Raw genomic sequence first — 19,741 nt, 5'->3', positions numbered from 1 at the left:
GGGAAGCATCACAGGATGTCTTGTGGGTGGTGCCAACCCACAGAGACAGTTCTGCGTGGAGACCTGGTGACGTCAGGGGCAGGAACTGGGGGAGTTGGGGCTTCATGCCCACCTCTACATCTGAGTGTTTCTGAGACCTCGGGGACAGGCCCGTCAGGTCAGAACATGGGGGTCCTCCCGGCCAGCCCCTCCCTCTGAACGGCCAGTCGTCTCCGACCAGCAGCCCCGCCCCCAGGCAGAGCCCCTCCCCACGACTCAGACGCAGCCCAGCCCAGAGGCCAAGCAAGCTGGCCCTGCAGGTGGTCTGGAGGTCGCAGGGAGCCAGGGAGGCGGGGGTCCTGCAGGGCATTCCCCAGGGCACGGTGTGGGGGCAGAGACGGCGCTCTCCACACGCAGTGGCTTCCAGCCCAGATGCCTTTAATTGACCCGCTTCACAGGTGACGGGGTCACAGCACCAGGGGTGGGGGGGGGCACTGGGCTGTGGGTGGCATGCGGGGTCCTGGCTACAGGTGCCCTCACCACTCAAAACTGCTGCTCTAACGAACTATCCGAACACACACAGTGGGAAAAGGAGCGCCTTAGCTAGAGGGGCCTACAGTTCCCTGGGGGTGGGCGCGACGCAAGCGGGGGTTTGGTCCTCGGAAAAGCGTACAGATGAGTCTGCTGCAAAGTCCTGCCAGAAGCTGCCCTACACGGTTCCTGGTGGGTCCCTGAAGTCACAGCAGCTCGGGGGTGGGGGGGCTCTCCCTGCATTGAGGCAGCCGGGGACAGGCTGCGCCTTGGCCTGTGGGAGCAGGCGGGAGAGCTGGGGGCTTCAGGGGCAGTGATGAGGGGTGGGGACCAGGGTGCAGCACCCCAGTCTTTCAGCCTGCCGCCCCTGCCCTGGGCATCCCGTGAGGCCCCTGTCTTCCTGGGGCACCCAGCACCTGGGCTCAGGGCTACCTGAGCGGTCCCCACCCCCGCGTCCAGCCCCCTGGCCCTGGCAGTGAAACCTCCCCAGATGCGACCTCTCCTGCGGGGGCTCCCTGCGACAGGACCTGGGGCCCCAGGAGGAGAGTTTCCGGGGTGGAAGGTAAGGCCAGCACCGTTCAAGACAGGGTCAGTGAAGGGAATGGAACGGGGGCGGCACGGCGGACAACAGGCAGCACCCGCAGCGCCTAGGACAGTGAGGTGATGTTGGAGCGGCCGCCAGGTGGCGCCATGATCTTCTGCGCTGTGCGCCTGGCGATGTGGTCGTCGGCCTGAGATCCTGCAGAAGGGGCGGCAGTGGGAGCTGCTGGAAGGGGCGCAGACACGCGGCCCCATCGGCTTGAGGCATCGGGGTGGGTTGGGAGGGGGCCTGGCTCTGGTGTGCAGGGAGACCTGGGTGCTTCTGTTAGAATCCGTGTGCCACAGCATCCTGGGGGCACAGCCAGAGGCCAGGCCTGGCAGCTGCGCACTGACCCCTCCAGGCCCCTTCCTTACGGGCCTCACACGTGATGCCAGGGCTGGGGTGTCAGCTGCGGGCCGTGAGGGGCTGGCGGGTGGACTCCCACGTGGTCCCAGGTCCCACAGAGGCTGGGACCCCAGGCTCAACTCACCAGACAGGCTGAACCCCGACTGGTGCAGGTTGCGAACGGGCGGGACTGGGATCTTCCCGGGGCAGGAGGCGCGGGCCTGGGCGCCACCCCCTGGCTTGGCGGGCACCACCACCTCGTGGACCGGCCCGTCGTAGAGGCCTCGGGGCACGCCGTGGATCTCCGCCAGCTGCGGGCCGAGGGGGCTGGGCGTGAGGGCACTGGGCGGGCCCTGCAGCTGGGGGGCATCCACCCCGTGAGCACGGACCCCCCCTCCCTCAAGGCTGGGCAGCAGTGCCCTGGATGGAGAAGCTGCAGGGCAGCCTGCAGGGGAGGCCTTTTGGAATCAGAAGCTGCCCCCAACGTAGTCGCTGCTGCCTCGGTACCCTCTGTCCTGGGCCCCGATGCCGCCCCTACTCGGTACCCAAGGACCCAAAGCGGAGGCCCTGGGTCCTGTCCTCCCTGAAACGGCCCCCAAATCAGAGGCCTTTCCCAGGAGCCACCGCGGTGGACGAATGGCCGAGGGTTGGAGCACAACCTCGAGGCGCTCGTGTTTTCAGCGGCCCCTCCCTAGGCTGCCGGCATCACGCTCTTAACTACGGGGCCTGAGCCAGCCCCAGGACCTCCCACCCTGTCCTGCCCTGGGGAGGAGGACCTGGGGGCAGGGGCACAGGATGAGAGTGAGGGTGGGGTGGGTGTGGAGTTGCGAAGATTTGGGTCTGCATCCAGCCCCCGCCCCCGTCAACGCGGGTGTGTGATGGGGAGCGGGTCCCCTCCGCCTGCTCTGGGTGGCGGTTGTACGTAGGCCTGGCCCACCATCTCACGGAGCTGCCTGTGACCAGTGCCCCGGACCCCAGCCCCGGGGCGGGGTGCCCAGTGCTCTGCCCCGGCCCCTGCCTCGTGGCCCGGCTCAACCCCTGAGGGAGGCGGTGAGTCCGGGTCAGGTCTGGGGGAGCAGCTGTGCAGGTCCCCGAGCCCCAGACCGTGCGGGCCCTGCCAGCTAAGGGCCCGAAGCCCGCCCCTGCTCACCATTTCAGACCACACCCTTCCAGAACACTGGGACCAGGGCGGGGGTCAGCAAACCGGGGTGCACGGCCACCGTGCGTGTGCGGGTACGTGTGCGCCTGGGTGACGTGGGACCCACTCGGCCTGCGGCGCGGGGCCGGGGGACGCCTGGTGGGTCTGTGAGACCCAGCGGGCAGCGGGCCAGGCGCTCGCGGGAAGACGGGCGCTCAGCTCTCCTCTAAGTTGGCGAACACCGTGGTCACCTGCTCTCAGTTCGTTTATGCGCACGCCTGTCCCGGGAAGTCCCAGGAGGGCCCTGCTGGTCTTGGTGGACGGTCGCCGGGGTGGGGGCGGCTCCTAGGGGTTTAGGTGCCTCGTACCCGCACTTCCCACAGCAGCGTGGGCTGCCTGGGAAGGGACGTGGGCCGAGCCCCGAGGGGGCTTTCCTTGCACCGTGGGGTCAGGTGGCCTCAGGGCTGCCCGGGAGGATGCCCGGAGCTCGGCCCAGGCCCCGTGCGCTGCCCGGCTCAGCCTTTTACCCTGTTGCGCGCCTTGATCCTCTTGTAGACGAAGTCGGGGAAGGTCTTGCGAGGGACGAAGCGGCCGGTCCCGGGGGTGACGCTCAGAGCCCCGTCCTCCAGCACAACCCGGCCCTGGCTGATGACCACGGTGGGGGCCCCCCGGCACTCGACGCCTTCAAAGATGTTGTACTCCACGTTCTGGGGAGAGAGGCCCCCTGAGCGCCCGCCGGGGCCGCATCCTGTTCCTGGACCGCTCGGCTGGGCCGCGACTCAGAGGGAAGTGGCCGCGTCCGCCCCGCTGCCCCGGCCCGCGAGCCTTCCCCTCCCGCGCGCCGCCTGAGGCCACCTGACTGACCGCGCGGGGACCAGGCTTCCCCTACCAGGTTGTGGCTCTTGGCGGAGATGGTTTTCGTGGCCTTGGGGTTCCATATGACCAGGTCGGCGTCGGAGCCCACGGCCACGCGCCCCTTCCTTGGGTAGAAATTGAAGATTTTGGCCGCGTTTGTACTGGTCACGGCCACGAACTCGTTCTCGTCCATCTTCCCCGAGGCCTGAGAAGCAAAGAGGCGGGTGAGCGGCGCTTCCCGCGCTCTCAGGGTCTGGTCGGGGCTGTGCGGGGGTGGCCCCTGTGCCCCAGCCCCGGGCTGCGGGCCGCTCCGTCTCAGTCAGGCCTGCAGATCTGGCCTTTCCTGGGCACCAAGCACTTCGTGGGCAGATGAGTGCTGACCTTTCTACGATGACGTCTGTGTCCCTAAGGACGTGACAGACCCTGGGGGTGGCCGGGAGTCTGGGGTCAGGGTTCTGGCCCAGGGAAGGGCTCGGAGGCGAGGCTGGGGCTCGGGGGTGTCCACGTGAGATGGAGCTCCAAGGAGACCCCAGGCCTCCCGGGGGGACATGGAGGACGGCAGCCCCGCCGCGCAGGCGCGCATTCTCCGTGGGCATCAGGACCAGGGCATGGCCTGGCTGCTGCGGCTATGGCGTCTCCTCCGGGGAGCCCTGGATGCGGGCCTGAGGGGCTACATGCAGGGACCCATGCGCTCTGCTCTCTGCCCCCCGCGGTGGGCTTCCTGGTCGGGGGTCCTTTTCTGGTGACCTGGCCGCCCGCCTGCCGGGGAGGCCCCCGCACCCACCACGCATCTGTCCCACACCACGGACAGCCGCTCCTCGACGCCGTTGGTGCCCTCGGGGATGAGCGTGAAGTTGTCCTTGCCAACGGCCTTCTGGGCAGTGGTGAAGGTGCAGTGGGCACTTCCGGTCACCTGGAGGTCCCCGCTGAGGAAAGCCGGGGTCAGGGGAGCCCAGAGGGGCCTGTCTTCCTGAGCCTCGAAGGCCCACCCACGCCAGCACCACAGCCAGAGGGCCAGAGGCTGCCCCCCACGGCCACACAGCCCACGGGCCAGAGGCTGCCGGAGTGGGCAGCACAGGGTCTCGGGGTGGGGGACAGAAGACCGAGGGCCTCGGGGTGGAGTCTGGACGGGGGTGCCAGCCCAGGGCCAGTGCGGGGGGAGCAGGGTGGGGCACAGAGGCAGCCCCTACCTGGACATCAGGGAGGCGAGGTGCTCCATGGTGGTGGGGTCCGGGCTGATGGGGGGCGAGGTGACGAAGGCCGCGGCCTTGGCCCAGTTCTTGCTCCAGTGGTGCGAGCCGTCGGCGCCCAGGCTGGCAGTGATGGGTTCCCCGAACACCACCACCCCTGCGGCGAGGCCGTGAGCGGCGCCGCCAGCCCGCGGGCCCCGGACCCGCGTGGGCCCAGGCCTCGGCGCTGCGCTGCCGCCCCCGCTGCCTCTCCATTTCCTGGCCCTGGTCAGCTTGTCCCCCACCTGGGGGGCAGCCAGCCACTGACACAGACACACACGACACAGACACGCACGCACTCAGACCAACACACACACAGAACAGTTGGTTCTGATGCTCACTTCCGTGCAAACAGGGCCAAAGGCCCCACTTGGGCTTCCAGGCCCCCTGCTGATCCACTGCTGCTTGGACAAGAGGGGCCCCTCGGGCTGCCCACCCACCCAGGGACTCGGCGCCCACACCGCCCACAGGCCGCACCCCGGGCCCACGAAAGGCCCCCATGAGAGGCCAGCCGGGTGGCAGCTACGTCAGGCCTGCCTCAGTGCCAGGGAGCCGGGGAGCCTGCCTCGCGTCGCGGCCCGCGGCCCCACGCACCTCTGCGCTTGGCTTGGGCAATCACGTCGGCCGCACCCTTGCTCATCACCTTGGTGACGTACAGGGGACAGTTGGCCTGCTTGGCGATGGTGATGGCCCGGAACACGGCCTCCGCCTCCACCTGGCGAGGGCGGCGCTCAGGCCACGGGGGGACCAGGATGCCCCGCGGACCCTGAGCCCAAAGCGGTCACCCCGGGGAGGTGAGGCCCCCAGCCTGCGGCTCGAGGCCCCGAATGCGGACTGACCCATGCAGACCAGGGCCGACTGTCGCCGTCTCACAAAGGCCGCAGGGTGCCCGGGGGTCAGGGGGCCGTGAGCTTTGACTCACAGCTCAGGCCGGGCCAGCGGGACCACAGTCCTGCCCAGACCTCGGGGCCCAGTCTAGCCGCCCAAAGGCCCGGCCTGGGGCCGGTTCCCAGCAGGTTATACCTACCTCCTCCGGGTGGCTGAGCACGTGGCCCTCGGGGCCGGTGATGCCAAGCTCCAGCAGCCGTTTCTGCTCCTAAACACACACAGGGCAGCCCGTGCCAGCCTGGGCGCAGCTAGGGCCCCGCGTGAAGCCCCCGGCTCGGGCCACCCTGGCCCTCCAGGTGAGCCTGAGCCCCCCAACCTCTCAGGTGAGGCCTGACCCCAAGACAGCTCCTGACCCCTGGCCTCTCAGGTGAGCCCTAATCCCTGAGATGAAGCCCGAACCACTGACCGCAGAGCACCCGGAATGGAGCAGAGGGAAGGCCCGGGCAGCATGACCAGCTGCCTGCATCACAGAACGGGGGACGGGGTTTTGGGGGGAAGGACGTGCCCAAGGCCGCAGAGCCCCTGCGTGAAGGACAAGCCGTGCCTGCCGTGCTGTCTCCCTCAGGGGTGCGTGGCCGGGGTGGGCACGGGGCTGCCCGGCTGGGGCAGGGCTACTGCTTCTGCCCGCCTGTCTATCCTGAGGCCCTGAGCCAGGGTGGCCTTGCGCACGTGAACGAGCTTCAGCAAGGAGAGCACTGGAGAAGCAGAATCCCACCGACCCCATAGCGAGCCTCCCAGCACTGCTCGGTGCCACCCCACACACCCTGCCCCCCGTGTGCCACACTGAGCACGCGCAATGGCCGGGGCCCGCACGCCCTCCCTGGAGTCACCACCCTCCTTTTGAGCTTGGCTGGCGCAGAGCCCGACCGGTCCCAGCAAGCTGCCCTGTGGGTCTGGAGTGTCAGGGCGGGGCTGTGTGTGTGATCTGGGACCAGGCCCCTGGGGGGCCCAGAACCTCCCCGGCACCCGCCTCCCCTGCACCTGTGGGCACTGGCGCTGATGGGAAAACGAAGAGTGAGGGGCCGAGGCTGGGGACACCCCCCTTGCAGCCCAGGGCCTGTGTGCTGGTGGCCGAAGGGACAGCTCCAGAGGGGCCCCAGAACAGGGGGTGAAGGGTGCCGGAAGCCCCAGTCTCAGCAGCCCCCACGAAGCAACCCTTCCGCTTTGGAGAAGTTTTTCTAAGAAGGCTGATGATCGTGGGAAAACTGTTTCAGCCAAGCGCCCCCCAGGCTCCCTAACGCCCTGCCTGCTTGGCCTCTGACCCGGGCAAGCTATTTACTGGGTCAAGGCCAGGGTTCCCTCCCTGGGGTTTGTGGGATCAGCGTTCCCACCTGAGGGGCAGGGTCACCCCGCAGCCCCGCCCGCACCTCCTCCACGATGTCCCCGTTCTCCGCGTGCACTTGGGCCACGGCTCCCAGGTCCCGGAGGAGGCTGAAGATCTCGTACATCTGCGGAGAGGGCGCAGGGCCGCGTGGGGCTGCGTCCCCCCGGCCCGAGACGCCCGCCGGCCCCCCGGGGCCCCACCTCACCTGGCCGTCGGTGCACTGGTACCTGTCCTTGTAGGACATGAAGACGAGGAAGGAGTTCACGCCTGCGGAGGCAGGAGCGTCAGACCACGGCTCCCCGACTGGCCCTGCACCCAGGGGTGCCCATTCCCCGCCCCCCCGGCCTGTGCTCCGGGGTCAAGACACTGCTGTTCCCCGGCCTGGCCCGTGGTCAGCGGGGTGAGCAGCCCACGGCCCCCACCCCACCCCACCCCATCACCAAGCCCCACAAGCTCTCCTCCCCTCCCCCATGAGTCCCCCCCAGACAGGAGGGCGCCCTGAGCTGCAGGCCCGCTGCCCGAGTTCTACTTGGACTCCATAGGAACGCACCCACACGGGGCTGCCTGGGTGGCCTCACATTGGCCGTAAGCCTGTCACCTGCCTGCGGGTCCCAGTCATGCCCTGAGCCCGGCCACAGGAGGCGGACTGGGGGCTCCTCAGCCGGCCAGGCTCTCAGGAAAAGCAGAGGGAAGAGGACGGGCTGCCGGCGCCAGCTCCCCATCAGGGGGTCGAGTCTCCCCTTTTAAGGGGACTTGGGACCAGGCCCTCCCACCACCCAAACCCCAGCCTGTGCCCCTCCACCCTCCCTGGCATCTCCTGGGTCCAGAGTGCTGACTTGAGGAGCAAAGGCACAAGGGGTAGAACGAGTCACCCAGTGTCACACATGACATCCCGCAGGTGGCAACCCGCCCCGGGGGATCTGGGAGAGGCCACGGGGCAGCATGCAGGCCCGACCCAGGATGCCACCCATGGCCCTGGCAGGAGGGAGGTGGCTGCAGGTGCCTGGTCTCCACCTCCGCTCTGAGCTGGGCCCTGGCCTCCTGATCCGACTACAGAACAAGTGGGTGGCAGAGCTACTGCCCAGAATGAGGCACAGAGGCCAAGAGCCCCCCAGCCCCCGCCCCCAGGTTGGGGGCCTAAGTGCAGAGGCCACCAGTGTAAGGCCTGTCCCTCTGGGAAATGGCCTGGACGTAACCTCCCTGCCTCGTCAGGTCTGCGGTCAAGCTGGTCGGCAGCCACCCCATGGGGTGAGGGCCTGGCCAGGGGTCTGCCGCCAGCACACCCCAGTCACCAGAGGTCAGTTAGACGGCCACCTAACTCTTGTCAGATCCACTATCAGCTCTGATGTGGTTTTAGCGTCAGGACATTTGATTAAAAAAAAGAAAAGAAAAGCCTTGCTTCTGAGCTGTCCTGTTTCAGCGGGGGCAGCAATAGAGAACCGCGGGTTTTAAGTCATCCTCCTTCTAGAGAACCTTAAGGTCCAAGAAGGCTCTGGGTGCTTTTCCTTCACAACAGGACCAGGAGACGAGGGGACGGGGGACGGCTGTGACAGCTGTGTCCTCTCATGAGGAGCAGGGCTACCGGCTGCGTCCCAGACGTGGACACAGGTGACCTCTCCGCCTAGGAGACCTTCGAATGGCTCCTGTCTGGCTTCCCCCCAATTCCCGCCACCTGCCCCAGGGCCCCCCAAGGCCAAGGAAGCTCTGGACCCTCAGCCCCTTGGCCCAGCCGGCCCTGCTCACCCTTGTCCTTGACCAAGGCCTCCAGCTCCTCCCGGGCTCTTTCGTGCCAGCGGGGGACGTCCACGTGCAGGGAGTAGTCGCAGCAGGCCTCGCGGTCCGCCCGCTCCCGCCACTGCTCGTAGGCCGCCAGCAGGCTGCCCCCCACGTCGGGGAACACGTGGTCCACTGTGGGGACAGCAAGGTCAGCTGAGCCCCCGACCCCCGTCTCCGCTCGGCAGATCAGGAGGGAGGCTGAGGACAGCAGAGGACAGACGGGCCTCAGGCTCACACTGGGCTGAGGCTGCGGGGACCTGCCTTCCATTCTGCCCAAAGTGGCACCTTCTGGCCGTCGTCCCCAGCCTCTCTCTCTGGGCAGAGAGGAGGGCCTTGCTCCTCAGGGTCCCGCCCCAAAGAGCCCAGTGGCCATTCAAGCCTCACCTCCAGCACAGCCTCGTCTGATGGAGGCACCTGCTCCGAGCAGGCACGACACCGCTGTCCATGGTGCTGGACCGTGAGCCGGCCCACAAGGCCTGGCGTCCCCAGTGCCTCCCTGACCGCACACATCTTGAATGGTGCCCCTAACCCCGGGGAACCTGGGAGGGCACATGGCCACCGCACCATCCCCCCTGCCCTGCTGGCAACCTCATGTCCAAGCTCTGAACACCACTCACGGCCTCTGCAGAGCACAGGGGAGGAGCTTGCGGGGGAGGGAAGACCCCCCTGGGGTCACTGGCAAATGCCACCCACCTTTCTGCAGCATACCTCTCGCAAGCCCCTCTGCTTCCGATGGCTCAGGTCACCAGCCCAGGACCCTGCCCTGCAGGCTGCTCACAGGCCAGCCTCAGACTCTGGGCAGCCCACAGCTCCTCTGTCCTCACAGGGCCACCTCACAGCTTGTCTGATGCCCTGGCACCAGCAGGAGCAGGTGACATAGCCATGAAGGCCAAGAGTCATTAGATCGCCAATGACGAGCAGGACCCAGGGCTGAAATGACCCCTCTCCTGAGCAGTGGACACTGCTGGCTTTTCCTCTCCACCTCACAGTTCGGTAAACACACCAGGCCATGACCTTGCGGGGCCTGGGTGTCACCTGTGGAGCAGCCCAGAGCCCCAGAGCAGCGCCCCGGGGGCAGCGGGAAGCATTTGCACATGCCCGGCACGAGTGCAAAGCAACGGTGCACTGACTGGCTCAGCCCTCACTGCCTCTAAGAAGGGCGGCCCCTCCTGCCGACAGACCCGGAAAGGGTGGCTTCTAAAGCGGGCCCATCTGCCTGAAGCCCCACAGCCAGGACGCCGTACAGCCAGGGCCCACAGGGTTTGCTAGACCAGGTCCATCCACAGAGGACGAGTCTGCACTCAGCCCCGCTGAGCCATGGGTGCTCGAGGCCGTGGGAGGGGGCTGCGTGCTGGTACTTCGTCCTGGCTCCTGAGCTGACCCCGAGCACGTTCACGGTGGGCAAAGCGAATTCACCTCACAAGCGGGGACTGGAGCTTCTCTGCTGAGCTCACAGGGCTTTGCGAGGTGAGCACATGAGCTGCAGCCCGTCGGAACTGTGCTCGCCCCGGCACAGAGCCGGCCCGAGAGGAACGGTACCTCTGGGGCCGTTGGCAGGATCACAGCGTTTTGCCATCCTTTTTCTAGAAAGCCTCCATCTTTAGCTCTTGCAGACACAGCAGGGAGTTTCTACACACCGGGCCTCAGAGGCGTGAGGATCAGGCAACCGGGTCTGACATCTCAGGCAACCCCAGCCCTGCACTTGCCCGAGGCCCTGGGGTCTGCCGACCCTGGCCCTTGGCCAGCTGCTCGCGTCCCAGGAAGTGAGACGTTACCGCGCGCACAGCCGTGAGCCCCGGGGGTTCCCGGGAGATTCCAGAGCCGCCGGGCCGCATGGCTCCGCAGGCGGCGCAGGCGTCGGGGGTTCCAGAGCAGACGTGATAAAGGGACGCAGGCCTGCAGGGCCATCGGGTGATGCCCTTCCTGGGACGCACAGACTCCTCACACGACCCGGGTGAGGACGGACGCCCCAAGGAGACACTCACGTATCATGGTGGTCCCTCCCGCCAGCGCGGCCTTGGTCCCCTGGCAGAAGTCGTCGGCTGGGGCCATGCCCAGGACGGGCATCTGCAGCCTGGTGTGGACATCGACGCCGCCGGGCAGGACCATCAGGCCGCGGGCGTCCAGGGTTTTGATGCCCCCGGGGACGACGAGGTTTTCTCCGATTTGTCTGAAAGCGACAGAGATTTCACTGGTGAGGAGGCGCCTGATCCGCTGAGGACGGGCTCCTGGGCGAAGCCGTGCCGATCGGAAGCTCGCACTTGGGCTCCTGGCCCCGAGAGAAAGGGCAACGCCGCCCAGACTTGGCTGGACCACTGAGGGCCCGTGCTGTTCACTGACCAGAGGCAGGTGCTGCCTGACTCAAACAAGCAGAGACGCTAACAAGCGTGTGGCCAATCAGTGTTTGTTAAGCACCTGCTGGGAGCCCCCGGCTGCACTGTGGGAAGAAGGAACAAGGAAGCTGCTCTCGGAGGCCTCCCTGAAGGCTGCGTTTGGGTTAAACCTGCTTCCAGGAACACGCACATAGATCTCACCCCGAAGCACACTCCTGGATAAGGGGCGACCCACAGGGACGCGTGGGCTGCGTGGAGGTCTCCGAGGCAGAAACTTACTTTATCAACCCGTCCTCCACGTACAGGTCGGCGTGAAAGGACTGGTCATGGTTCACGATCTTCCCTCCTCGGATCAGAAGGCGGTCGCTCTGCCAAGAGCCAAAAGCAGGTGAGTCGCCTCCAAACTGGGGGCCCAAGGGACCTTTGTGCAAGTTCACGCCAGCGTTACGACCAGATATTGGGGCACGGTTTGTGTGGGTGCAATCTCGCACAACGCCTGCAGGGTTTACGGCCCCTGAGAGTGGGCAGAGGGCGCCCCAAGGCGGGGGCCCTTGGGGGTGGCTGCCCACAAGCCCTGCCCCCAACCCAGACCTGTGCCCACAGGTCAGGCGGTCTGGGCCCCCAAAGGCACAGGGCGAGCCAACCAGCCGGCTTCCCGCTTGGCCGAGGCAAATCCTCGTTAGTGAGGGTGCCGGGCGGGGTTTACATCGTCACAGCTGCACTCGGTTTATAGGGCCCCGGCCGCGGGGGAGGTGGACGTGTCACCTGTCCTGCTGGTCTGGAAGTCCCGCCCTCCTTGTGTGCCATCCCACACAGCTAAGATGGTGCCGCTAAGATGGTGCCAGGGCGGGGAGTGGGTGGTTACGGCAGGGTCCCTACCCCCAGGGAGGCCCCATCCCAGCAAAAGGAGTCAGACAGTGACGAGAAATCATGCCGGCTGTCACAGACTGTGACAGACGCGAGAGCACAAAGAGGGTGACGTGACAGGGTGATGCGAGACAAGGCACGGCTGCCTCAGGGACGAGAGGGCCTGTTGGAGGCGCTGATGTTGGGGGGACGCGGTGCTCCAGGGAGCAGCCCACACACAGGCCCTGAGTCAGGAAAGAGGCTCAGGACTGGAGAGAGACGGGGGCCTGAACCCTCTCAGGGGACGTGGACGGGGGTGACGGGGGTGGGGCGCACCGGGCTTGGGGACTCAGGGGGCCACCACCGGGGGCCTTTAGCCAGGGTTCCAGCGATCTTAAAGAGATCCCGGCGCTCAAGGACAGCGACGGGGCCATGGCTGGAGTGGCGGCTGCTGAAGCCCGGTGAGACGAGGGGCCCGGACCGTGGGCTGGATGAGAGCTGGACTCCAGAGAGGCTGGGAGGGGGCAGGCAGTTGATGGGGTGTGGGGCCAGGAGGACATGGGGCGACCGCAGGTGCTGGTGCTGTCTGGAGGTAGCCCGTGTGGGTGAACAGAGCGTCAGCAAGTGAGGCCAGCTCCTTGGGGGGCATGCCCGCGGCTGACCCTCGCCACGCACTGCAGCCTGACCAGGCAGCAACGATGGCTCATTCAGGGGCTCTGGCCCCTGGCCCGGGGCTCCGGGGGCCCACCGAGAGGCCAGGCCAGGGCTCCAGCCAGGGCTCTGCCTCTTCACACACCAGCAGTCTGATGCCCAGAGAACTGACCTATGCACTTGGCGGGGCTCTAGAAGCTGCTGGGAGGATAAATAATTCACTGCTTATGAGCCTCATTACATCACGGTCTATTCTTATTAACACCAAGCCGTTCGGAGTGAATTCTCAGACATCTATGGATTGATGGTAAAACCACCACCCCACCGTCTACAACAGGGTAGCCAGCTGTGCCCCAGGCCAGACATGGCCCTCGACCTGTCCCTGTACAGCCAGAGCCAAGAATGGATTACATATCGGTTGGAAAACTATTTCAAGACCTATGAAAATGATCATGTGAAAGGTGCATTGCGATGTCCACGGCTAAAATTTGACTGGAAGAGTCACACCCACTTGTTCCCACATCATCTGGGACGGCTCAGGCCGAGCAGTGGCACCGGAAACAGCAGGGCCCACAAAGCGGAGAACACATATTGTGTGACCCACTGCCGACTCCTCGTCGACCATAGGGCCCAAAACTCTCCTGCTGGGTCCTGCGAGGCACACTGCCCAGTCCTCTGGGCCCTCAGACCCACCCTGACGGTCCCATCACAATGACCCACCTTGCCCAGCTTCCGAGCCAGTGTGCAGCCCCTGCCTGCCTCCCCCTGCAGTGCCCCCATAACCACCACCGCCCCCACCCCCCTGCCCCAGGGGACGAGTGCCCTCTCGAAGAAGCCCAAGAGGAGGAAGAGGAGCTTGGGGCAGGAGGACACTGTGGTCTGCGGCCCCTGCTCAGTCCCCTGCCCCCGGCTTTCCGAAGCCCGGACGGAGACCCTGGGAGCTCCCCTGGCTTTGCTACCAAGCCGGAAATACAGCAGGGATGGGGCGCCCTGCTCCTCAGGCGGGACCGGCCACCTTGCCTCTGGCCCACCCAGAGGTGGGTCACTGCCCTCGCCCACCCCTGTGCCAGCCCCACGGGCTTTCTGCACCAGGTGGGACCCTGGGCCAGTCTGTGGAGGAGAGAGGCTCCTTCCTCCCAGAACACCTCAGGAAGTGAAAGCACAACCCCCAGATCACCCCCAGCCCAGCCCAGAGTTGGGTCTGAACCTGCCAGCTCCCAGGCGAGGTCCTGCTGGCCGGAGCACCTCCCTGCCTCCCTCCCTCCACAGGGGCCCTGGCCGCCTGGAGGGGGTGGCTTTGTTTCCGTGGCTGCGGGGTGGACAGTCCAACCCCCTGCACGGGTGGCGTGTGTGGGGGTTGGAGGGTCCCTGCGCGTGAGAGCTGGGCTGCGGGGATGTCCCTCAGTGACTATGAGCCTTCCTCACCCGGCCTCCAGGAGGGGTCCGGCCGCCAGGGGCTCCTTGCCAGCGACGAGGCTGGGCTGCTTTGTCTCGGACAAAGAGCTCCCGGTGCCGCGGCTGCACCGTCCAGGGGGGCGGCCGACTGGCAGGCTGCCAGGGGAACCGCATCTCTGCGCCCGAGGCAGGAGCCGGGACCGCGGGGTCAACAAAGGACCGTACGCGCCCTCGGCCTCCAAGCCGAACTCTCCGAGAGGCCCGGCCACCGCGGACCAGACACGCAAGCGCTCTGGGGAGCAGGCCTCCCCCAGCCCCGCTCCCCACCCGGGCGCAGAGGAGGGAGCCCGCGGGGTCTGGGCCTGTGCGCCGGCTCCGTAAGGGAGCCCCGGCGGCGCGGGAAGGAGCTGGGCGGGAAGGGCCGGCGCTGGCACAGAGGCCAGCTCGGGGACTGGACACGGCGAGGAGGGGGCCCGACGCGGCGCCAGAAGGGCCCTTCCTGGGGCCCGGAGGCCAGGTCCAGCCCGGGGCGGCGGGCAGGAGGCGCGGCGCTCACCGTGAGCCGGGGGATGCTCTTCTTGCCCTGGAAGGACATCTTTCAGCTCCTCGGGCGGAGCCGCCGCCTCGTTAACCCGCGCGGTCTGGCTCGGACCGGGCGGGCCTGGGGGTCCCGGCGGGGGATGCAGGAGCTGGGCCTAAGGGGGACGCGCGGAGCCCAGGCGGGGACGCGGGGGGCGCCGGGCAGGCGTCCGAGTGGGAGCGCGCTGGGCCGCGCGGCTCCGTTGCTGGCCCCGCCCCCGGCCCCGCCCCGCCCCCGGCCCGCAGCTGCGCCCGTTTCCAAGCTCCGCCCCGGCCGGGCTCCGCCAGGGCACCCAGAGCCCCCGCTCCAAGCACAAGCGGAGGCCACCCGCCCGGCCCCGCGAGGACCTCGTGGCAGACGCTTGCTACGTGGGGAGGGGGAGGCTGTGACGGGTCCTAGCCCGTGTGTGTGCGCCGAGTTGCACCCCAGAAGGAGAGCGAGAGAGGTCTGGCCCTTCCCGATAGGGCGCCCCCGTCGCCCCGGTCAGCCGAGGGCCCGCCACCAGCTCCTTGGTGACCAGGGCACCCGAGGCCGCAGGGCTTGAATCCAATCTCAAGTCCAGGCCCAGGTGCTCCAGGTGCTGGACTCCGGCCAGGAAGACGTCTCAGATGGGCTCCTCGGAGACCATGAACCCCAGACCACGCACCTGCTCTGGGACCCAGCAGTGGAGCCACCTCATTGTGAAGCTGTCCTAGGGCCAGCCCTGCAAGCTGGAGGGCAGGAGGGAGTTTGGGGAGACACACAAAGAGACAGCCACCATAGCCCTGGACAGACCAGAGACACAGAACTGGGGCAGGAGAGCCTGGACCTCCACGAGGTCCGCGGAGGGGGCGCAGGATTAGGGAAGTCCAGGCCCAGACTCAGCCAGGATTAGGAAGGCCCCTCCACCAGCCCGCATGTCTGCCTTAGAGGACCTGGGGGTGGGGGAAGAGGACGAGCCCCTGAACCGTGCCCCAGTGGCCTCTGGACGAAGGTGTGCAGCGCCTGGAGGAGTCCAGGGCTGGCATCCCCCTCTCACTGGCCCCTCCAGCCGCAGCCTCTCTACTGGACCCTTCACCTGCTGAGGGCCGCAAGCCCCGGCACAGCTGGGTCTCTCTGGGAGACTTGCCGCCGCCTCCGGGCTGTCTCTCTCTGGCTCGCGGGGACCCTCCAGGGCGCCGTGTGGTCTGCAGCAGGGCTCCACGGCGTGCGGACCCCGGCGGCTGCTTCCCAGGGCGTCCAGCTGCAGCGTCTTGTTCTCAAAGGCGTCCTCCACGCAGCGGAAGACCCCTCCGAGCTTGGGGCGGGCCTGGGGGCTGCCGGCGCCCCGCGTCCCCAGGCACGCGGGCAGAGCCTCCGCGGGCTCCCGCGGCCGCCGCGCTGCCATGGCCGGAGAGGGCGAGGGGCTGTGGGTCCTGGAGCCTCCTGGGGCGGGGTCTGCGCGCGGCTCCTGGACGTGGACGGGGCGGACCTGGGCCTCGCGCTGCCCCCGCCCCATCCCCCTAGCCCGCCCCCTGCCCCGCCAGGCATCCAGGGGAGCTGGCGCTGCGCTGTCCACGCAGCCAGTGCTGAGCGCGCGGGGTCTGGGCCGAGGGAGCGCGCTTCGTCCCAGCGAAGCGGTGCCGCTGGCCCTCCAGGTCACGGGGATTCTGACCTCGGCTCAATCCGCAGAAGGGCAGGCGGGAGCAGGCACTCGAGAAACCGGTTTGTTGGAACTGCGGCCACATTTCCAGACCCTGTGGGTGACCCCACGCCAGGCAAGGAGACCGCCTCTGGGTGGGGCGGGGCACTCGTGTGAACTTCTCCTGACTGCGCTTACAAAAGCAAGTTCAAGGTTTGGAGTGAGATGACAGGAGACTCCAGACCCGCCCAGAGTCACTCTGCCCAGCCCTGAAGATCGGTTTTTAAGGAAAAGACATGCCAGCCTTTGCGAAGCCTGAATTTCAAAGCATAAGTTGGAACAAAGAGCCAGTGCGAGGACACTCCAGTGCTGGCCGCAGAGCTAAATCAGCAGCTTTCCCGCCCGCCCCCTCCGGTTTCCACTCCCCAAAGAGATCAAGCAGCCTTTGCTCACCTATGTGGGATCATTGCCCAGCATTCTGTTCATTCTCAGAAATTCTTTTAACTTCCCAACTATCTGACTTTTCTCTTCCGGTCTCCTTTAATAAACAGCTACTGGAGCAGGCCTCCCGGTGGCCGACCTCAGCCAGGTGCTGCTGCAACTCTGACTTCAGAGCCTGCCCTCCAGGTAACTTCCCATGATTTAGGATGAGGCTGTTTTGGAGGAGCCCGGCTCCCCTCCCAAGGCGCAGGAGGCCTAGGCTCCCTTTCTGGTGCAGAAAGAGGCACTGCGTTTCAGACAACGGACACAGAACACAGACGTGGCTGACACAGCCAGTGAGTCCAAACTTTACTATTTCGTGAGGAGGAGAACCCTGATATGCTAAGATTTAAAACAAGTTTTTATTAAAAACGGTACTGTAATTTACAAAGGAGTAAAAAATTCTCTGGTATGTATCATAGGAATCACAATACAAAAATATGTGTAAAATTTTAAGTTGATCACAATACAAACCTCTTTCGGGCCTCTGAATACTGTTTAGCACTGAACGGAGCATCGCATGTTTCAAGAGTGGTTATTAAGGAGTTGCTTCAGGAACACAGGTACGGCCTGGCACGTGGCCATGAGAAAACAAGTCCTAATTCATTTTTGCATAAATTGACAATAAAGCTTTTAGAAAATAGACGGTAAACAAATATATGATTTGATACATATATTTACAGCTTGATTTTCCTGAGCCTAAACGTAAATCCACGACTGTGTTAAAACACACAATCCACCTTAAGGTCCGCGACGCCGTGACGGTCCGTGTAGACGGGTGTCAAACGCAGTCCCGACACACCCGCCCTCCTGACGGCCAGCGTTGGTGCTCACACGCCCTGTAAGGCACTCGGGGTGTCCTGAAGGCGACAGGTTCCTCGCGGGCAGAGCACATGAAGGAAGAGCCACCGTCCTTCAGCAACTAGAGTCCTAGACCACGGAGACGAGGCACGCGCACCTGGCACGCGTGTTGTCAGCCAGGAAGCTGCGATTCACATGGATTTGTGGTTTAGACAATTGAAAACAGTTGTGTTGTCGTGGGTCTCTTGTGCACACAGTGACGATGGCGGTAACTGTTACGCTGTATACGTCTCTCGGTTACACAGCAGACATCCCGGTGTGTCCGCCTTTCCGGGTCCCTCCTCCGTTAGGGAACATGCTTCCACACACACGCCTCCCCTGTTTGAAGAGCCAGCAGGAAAAAAAAAAAAAAAAAAAAAAAAAAAGCCCAAATCCTTGTAGGAAATTCAATCCAGCCCACTGGTCATGAATAAAAGGTCCATTCTAGGATTTGGAAAACACTTGTTATTTTAAAACACTTGAATTCCTCAGATGATCGCTGGACCAGCAGGAATCAGTGACAGATGCTCTTTCCTTCTCTCTGTCTTTCTCCCCTCCTCCCTCCCTTTTCTTGCAAAAGCCCAGTCCTAAAACGCTGGGTTTTGTAATCGGATGAAAAGAAGGTACCTACGATACATGAATAAAAACGATAGCATCGAAGGAGAAGAACTGGCTTTGCAACTAAATGCGTGCTTTGGGGAAGCCTCGGTTCCAAACGCGGTCTAGTACAGGGGGCATTTTCCTTAAGCCATTCCTTGACCCATTTTCTTTTTCCTGCGCACATCCTTCTTACATAGACAAGTCCAGCTTCCTGAGCATGGCACATGTTCACATGCTTCTCTTTCCTGTAGAGCCGACCTTTCTCATTCTAATTACAAAGCTGTGATGAAGCGTGTCTGGGGTGTGTGGGGCGGGCATCTGAAGGCCTGCAGACATACGTACAACATGTAAAACCAGGATGACCCAAATAAACATGAGGGATGTGAATTTCGGTTTCAAACGCGCGTATTTTTTTTTTTTTATCTGAAACGGCCAACTGCATAGCTGCTGATGCGAGGCAGCACGCAGGGACCAGGCAGGCCCGCAGGGCGTGCCGGAGCGAAGGAGTATTTTCTGGACGCCTGCCTCATACGGTCCACCAGGCTTCCATCTAGGAGTTTAGCTCCTTGGCGGCTTTTAGTAACGCAAGACCTCCGTTTGCCATTTGGTTCTGAGTATAACAAATGTGCCAAGAGAATGCAGTCATTAGAACAAGATGAAGGTGTGCAGGAAGGACTAAACAGGATTTCGCACTCGAGATACAAACCCTGACATCGGACTCAGCTGGACGAGCGGCGAACCGGCCCCCTATCTTGTCCAAGTGAATTAGTAACTGTGGCTTTATTGACAACAGAAAGGACGTCCTTCTTGGGTGAGAGCTGATGAACGGCCGGCTGCCCAGCGGAAAACCTGCACCCACGACAAAGCGGATCTGTCCCATCCTATAAGCTTCCTCCTGACCATCCTCGGGAATCAAGCCTGGCCCGGCCGCCGCCGTCATCTGCACGGGAGTCGAACCTTCCTCCCGACACAAATACAGCATGAGCCTAACACTGCCAGACACCGCAGGCGGACGTCCCTCAGCCGCCGGGCAAAGCCATTTACCTTCCTTTCCTACAAGGTTTGTCATGTCCCCAAGTGGCTGCACATCTCATTACCCAGCGGGCCAACTTCTAAGCGCCTCGAAAGAGCTAAATCCTGGGTGTCATCTTCTGATTGAGCACACGCGTGTGCACACACGCACACAGACTCACGCGTGGACACACACAGACTCGAGCATCCCTTGCAAATTCAGCACGGAGGGGGCAACCTCAGATCCCCAAGGGTGCAAGGCCAGCAGAAGAACCTCCTCCAACCCGAGAGGCAGGGAGTGTCCAAGCCGGAAGGCTCTCCTGGGCTGTGGACCCAGCGCTCCGCGGGACCGGACATCACGCTCCATACCGGCTCCAGCGGCGCCGCTTCTCCTCTGAAAAAGAGCGAAGACGGACGCTTCGTGTTAGTGCGAGGCCTCCGAGCCACACGGGCAGGCGCTCCCAGGGGGAAGGTCTGGAGAAAGACCACAGGCGGGGGTGCTGACCCAGTGCAGGCTCTGCAGGGGGACAGCCAGGTGACGGCGGTTCGAGCCCCAGCCCTGGAGATGCAAACGGCTCTTCCCGGGAATCTCGAGGCCACAGGACGGGTCTGTGCGCCCACGAGGTCAGGTGCAGAGGGGGCTTCAGAGCCCTGCCCATGCCTCCCACAGGGGGAGGGTGCCCCTCTGCCCAACTTTCAATCCTCCTCGTCCCTGAGGAAATGGGCCTCTGTCCGGTACGAGTCCTCCCTTTTCGCCCTT

The 19,741-nt window shown here is 64.8% G+C and overlaps 2 protein-coding genes across 7 annotated transcripts in view; both read right to left on the bottom strand.

The window, feature by feature from the left end:
* Positions 397–14,680, bottom strand: DPYSL4 (dihydropyrimidinase like 4). Its single transcript, XM_003483576.4, has 14 exons — positions 14,427–14,680; positions 11,258–11,346; positions 10,631–10,815; positions 8,613–8,777; positions 7,075–7,136; positions 6,913–6,993; positions 5,685–5,753; positions 5,252–5,372; positions 4,619–4,775; positions 4,213–4,354; positions 3,463–3,633; positions 3,101–3,280; positions 1,581–1,746; positions 397–1,249 (listed from the first exon to the last, which is right to left on the bottom strand). Exons 1-14 carry the CDS (start codon positions 14,463–14,465, stop codon positions 1,158–1,160), a joined length of 1,719 nt encoding a protein of 572 aa, XP_003483624.1. The 5' UTR covers positions 14,466–14,680; the 3' UTR covers positions 397–1,157.
* Positions 16,820–19,741, bottom strand: part of JAKMIP3 (Janus kinase and microtubule interacting protein 3) — a 98,172-nt gene continuing 95,250 nt past the window's right edge. For all 6 annotated transcript variants that reach the window (XM_013981817.2, XM_013981827.2, XM_013981814.2 and 3 more), the window contains one exon: positions 16,820–19,375. The gene's annotated coding sequence lies outside the window, so the exon portion shown is untranslated. The remainder of the gene's footprint in view (positions 19,376–19,741) is intronic.

Source organism: Sus scrofa, chromosome 14 (assembly GCF_000003025.6).
Source record: "Sus scrofa isolate TJ Tabasco breed Duroc chromosome 14, Sscrofa11.1, whole genome shotgun sequence".
In the NCBI taxonomy this organism is placed as follows: Eukaryota; Metazoa; Chordata; class Mammalia; order Artiodactyla; family Suidae; genus Sus; species Sus scrofa.
The sequence above is the reverse complement of the archived record's forward strand: the minus strand, read 5'-3'. Positions and strand labels throughout refer to the sequence as shown.

What these genes read in the sequence shown, in the direction of transcription:
- DPYSL4 (XM_003483576.4), bottom strand. Translation starts at nt 14,465, where the DNA reads ATGTCCTTCCAGGGCAAGAAGAGCATCCCCCGGCTCACG. An exon ending in GTGGAGGACGGGTTGATAAA is followed by an intron (nt 10,816 to 11,257) that starts GTAAGTTTCTGC and finishes TGTCGCTTTCAG; the next exon opens with ACAAATCGGAGAAAACCTCG. An exon ending in GGGAGGGACCACCATGATAC is followed by an intron (nt 8,778 to 10,630) that starts GTGAGTGTCTCC and finishes CTGTCCCCACAG; the next exon opens with TGGACCACGTGTTCCCCGAC.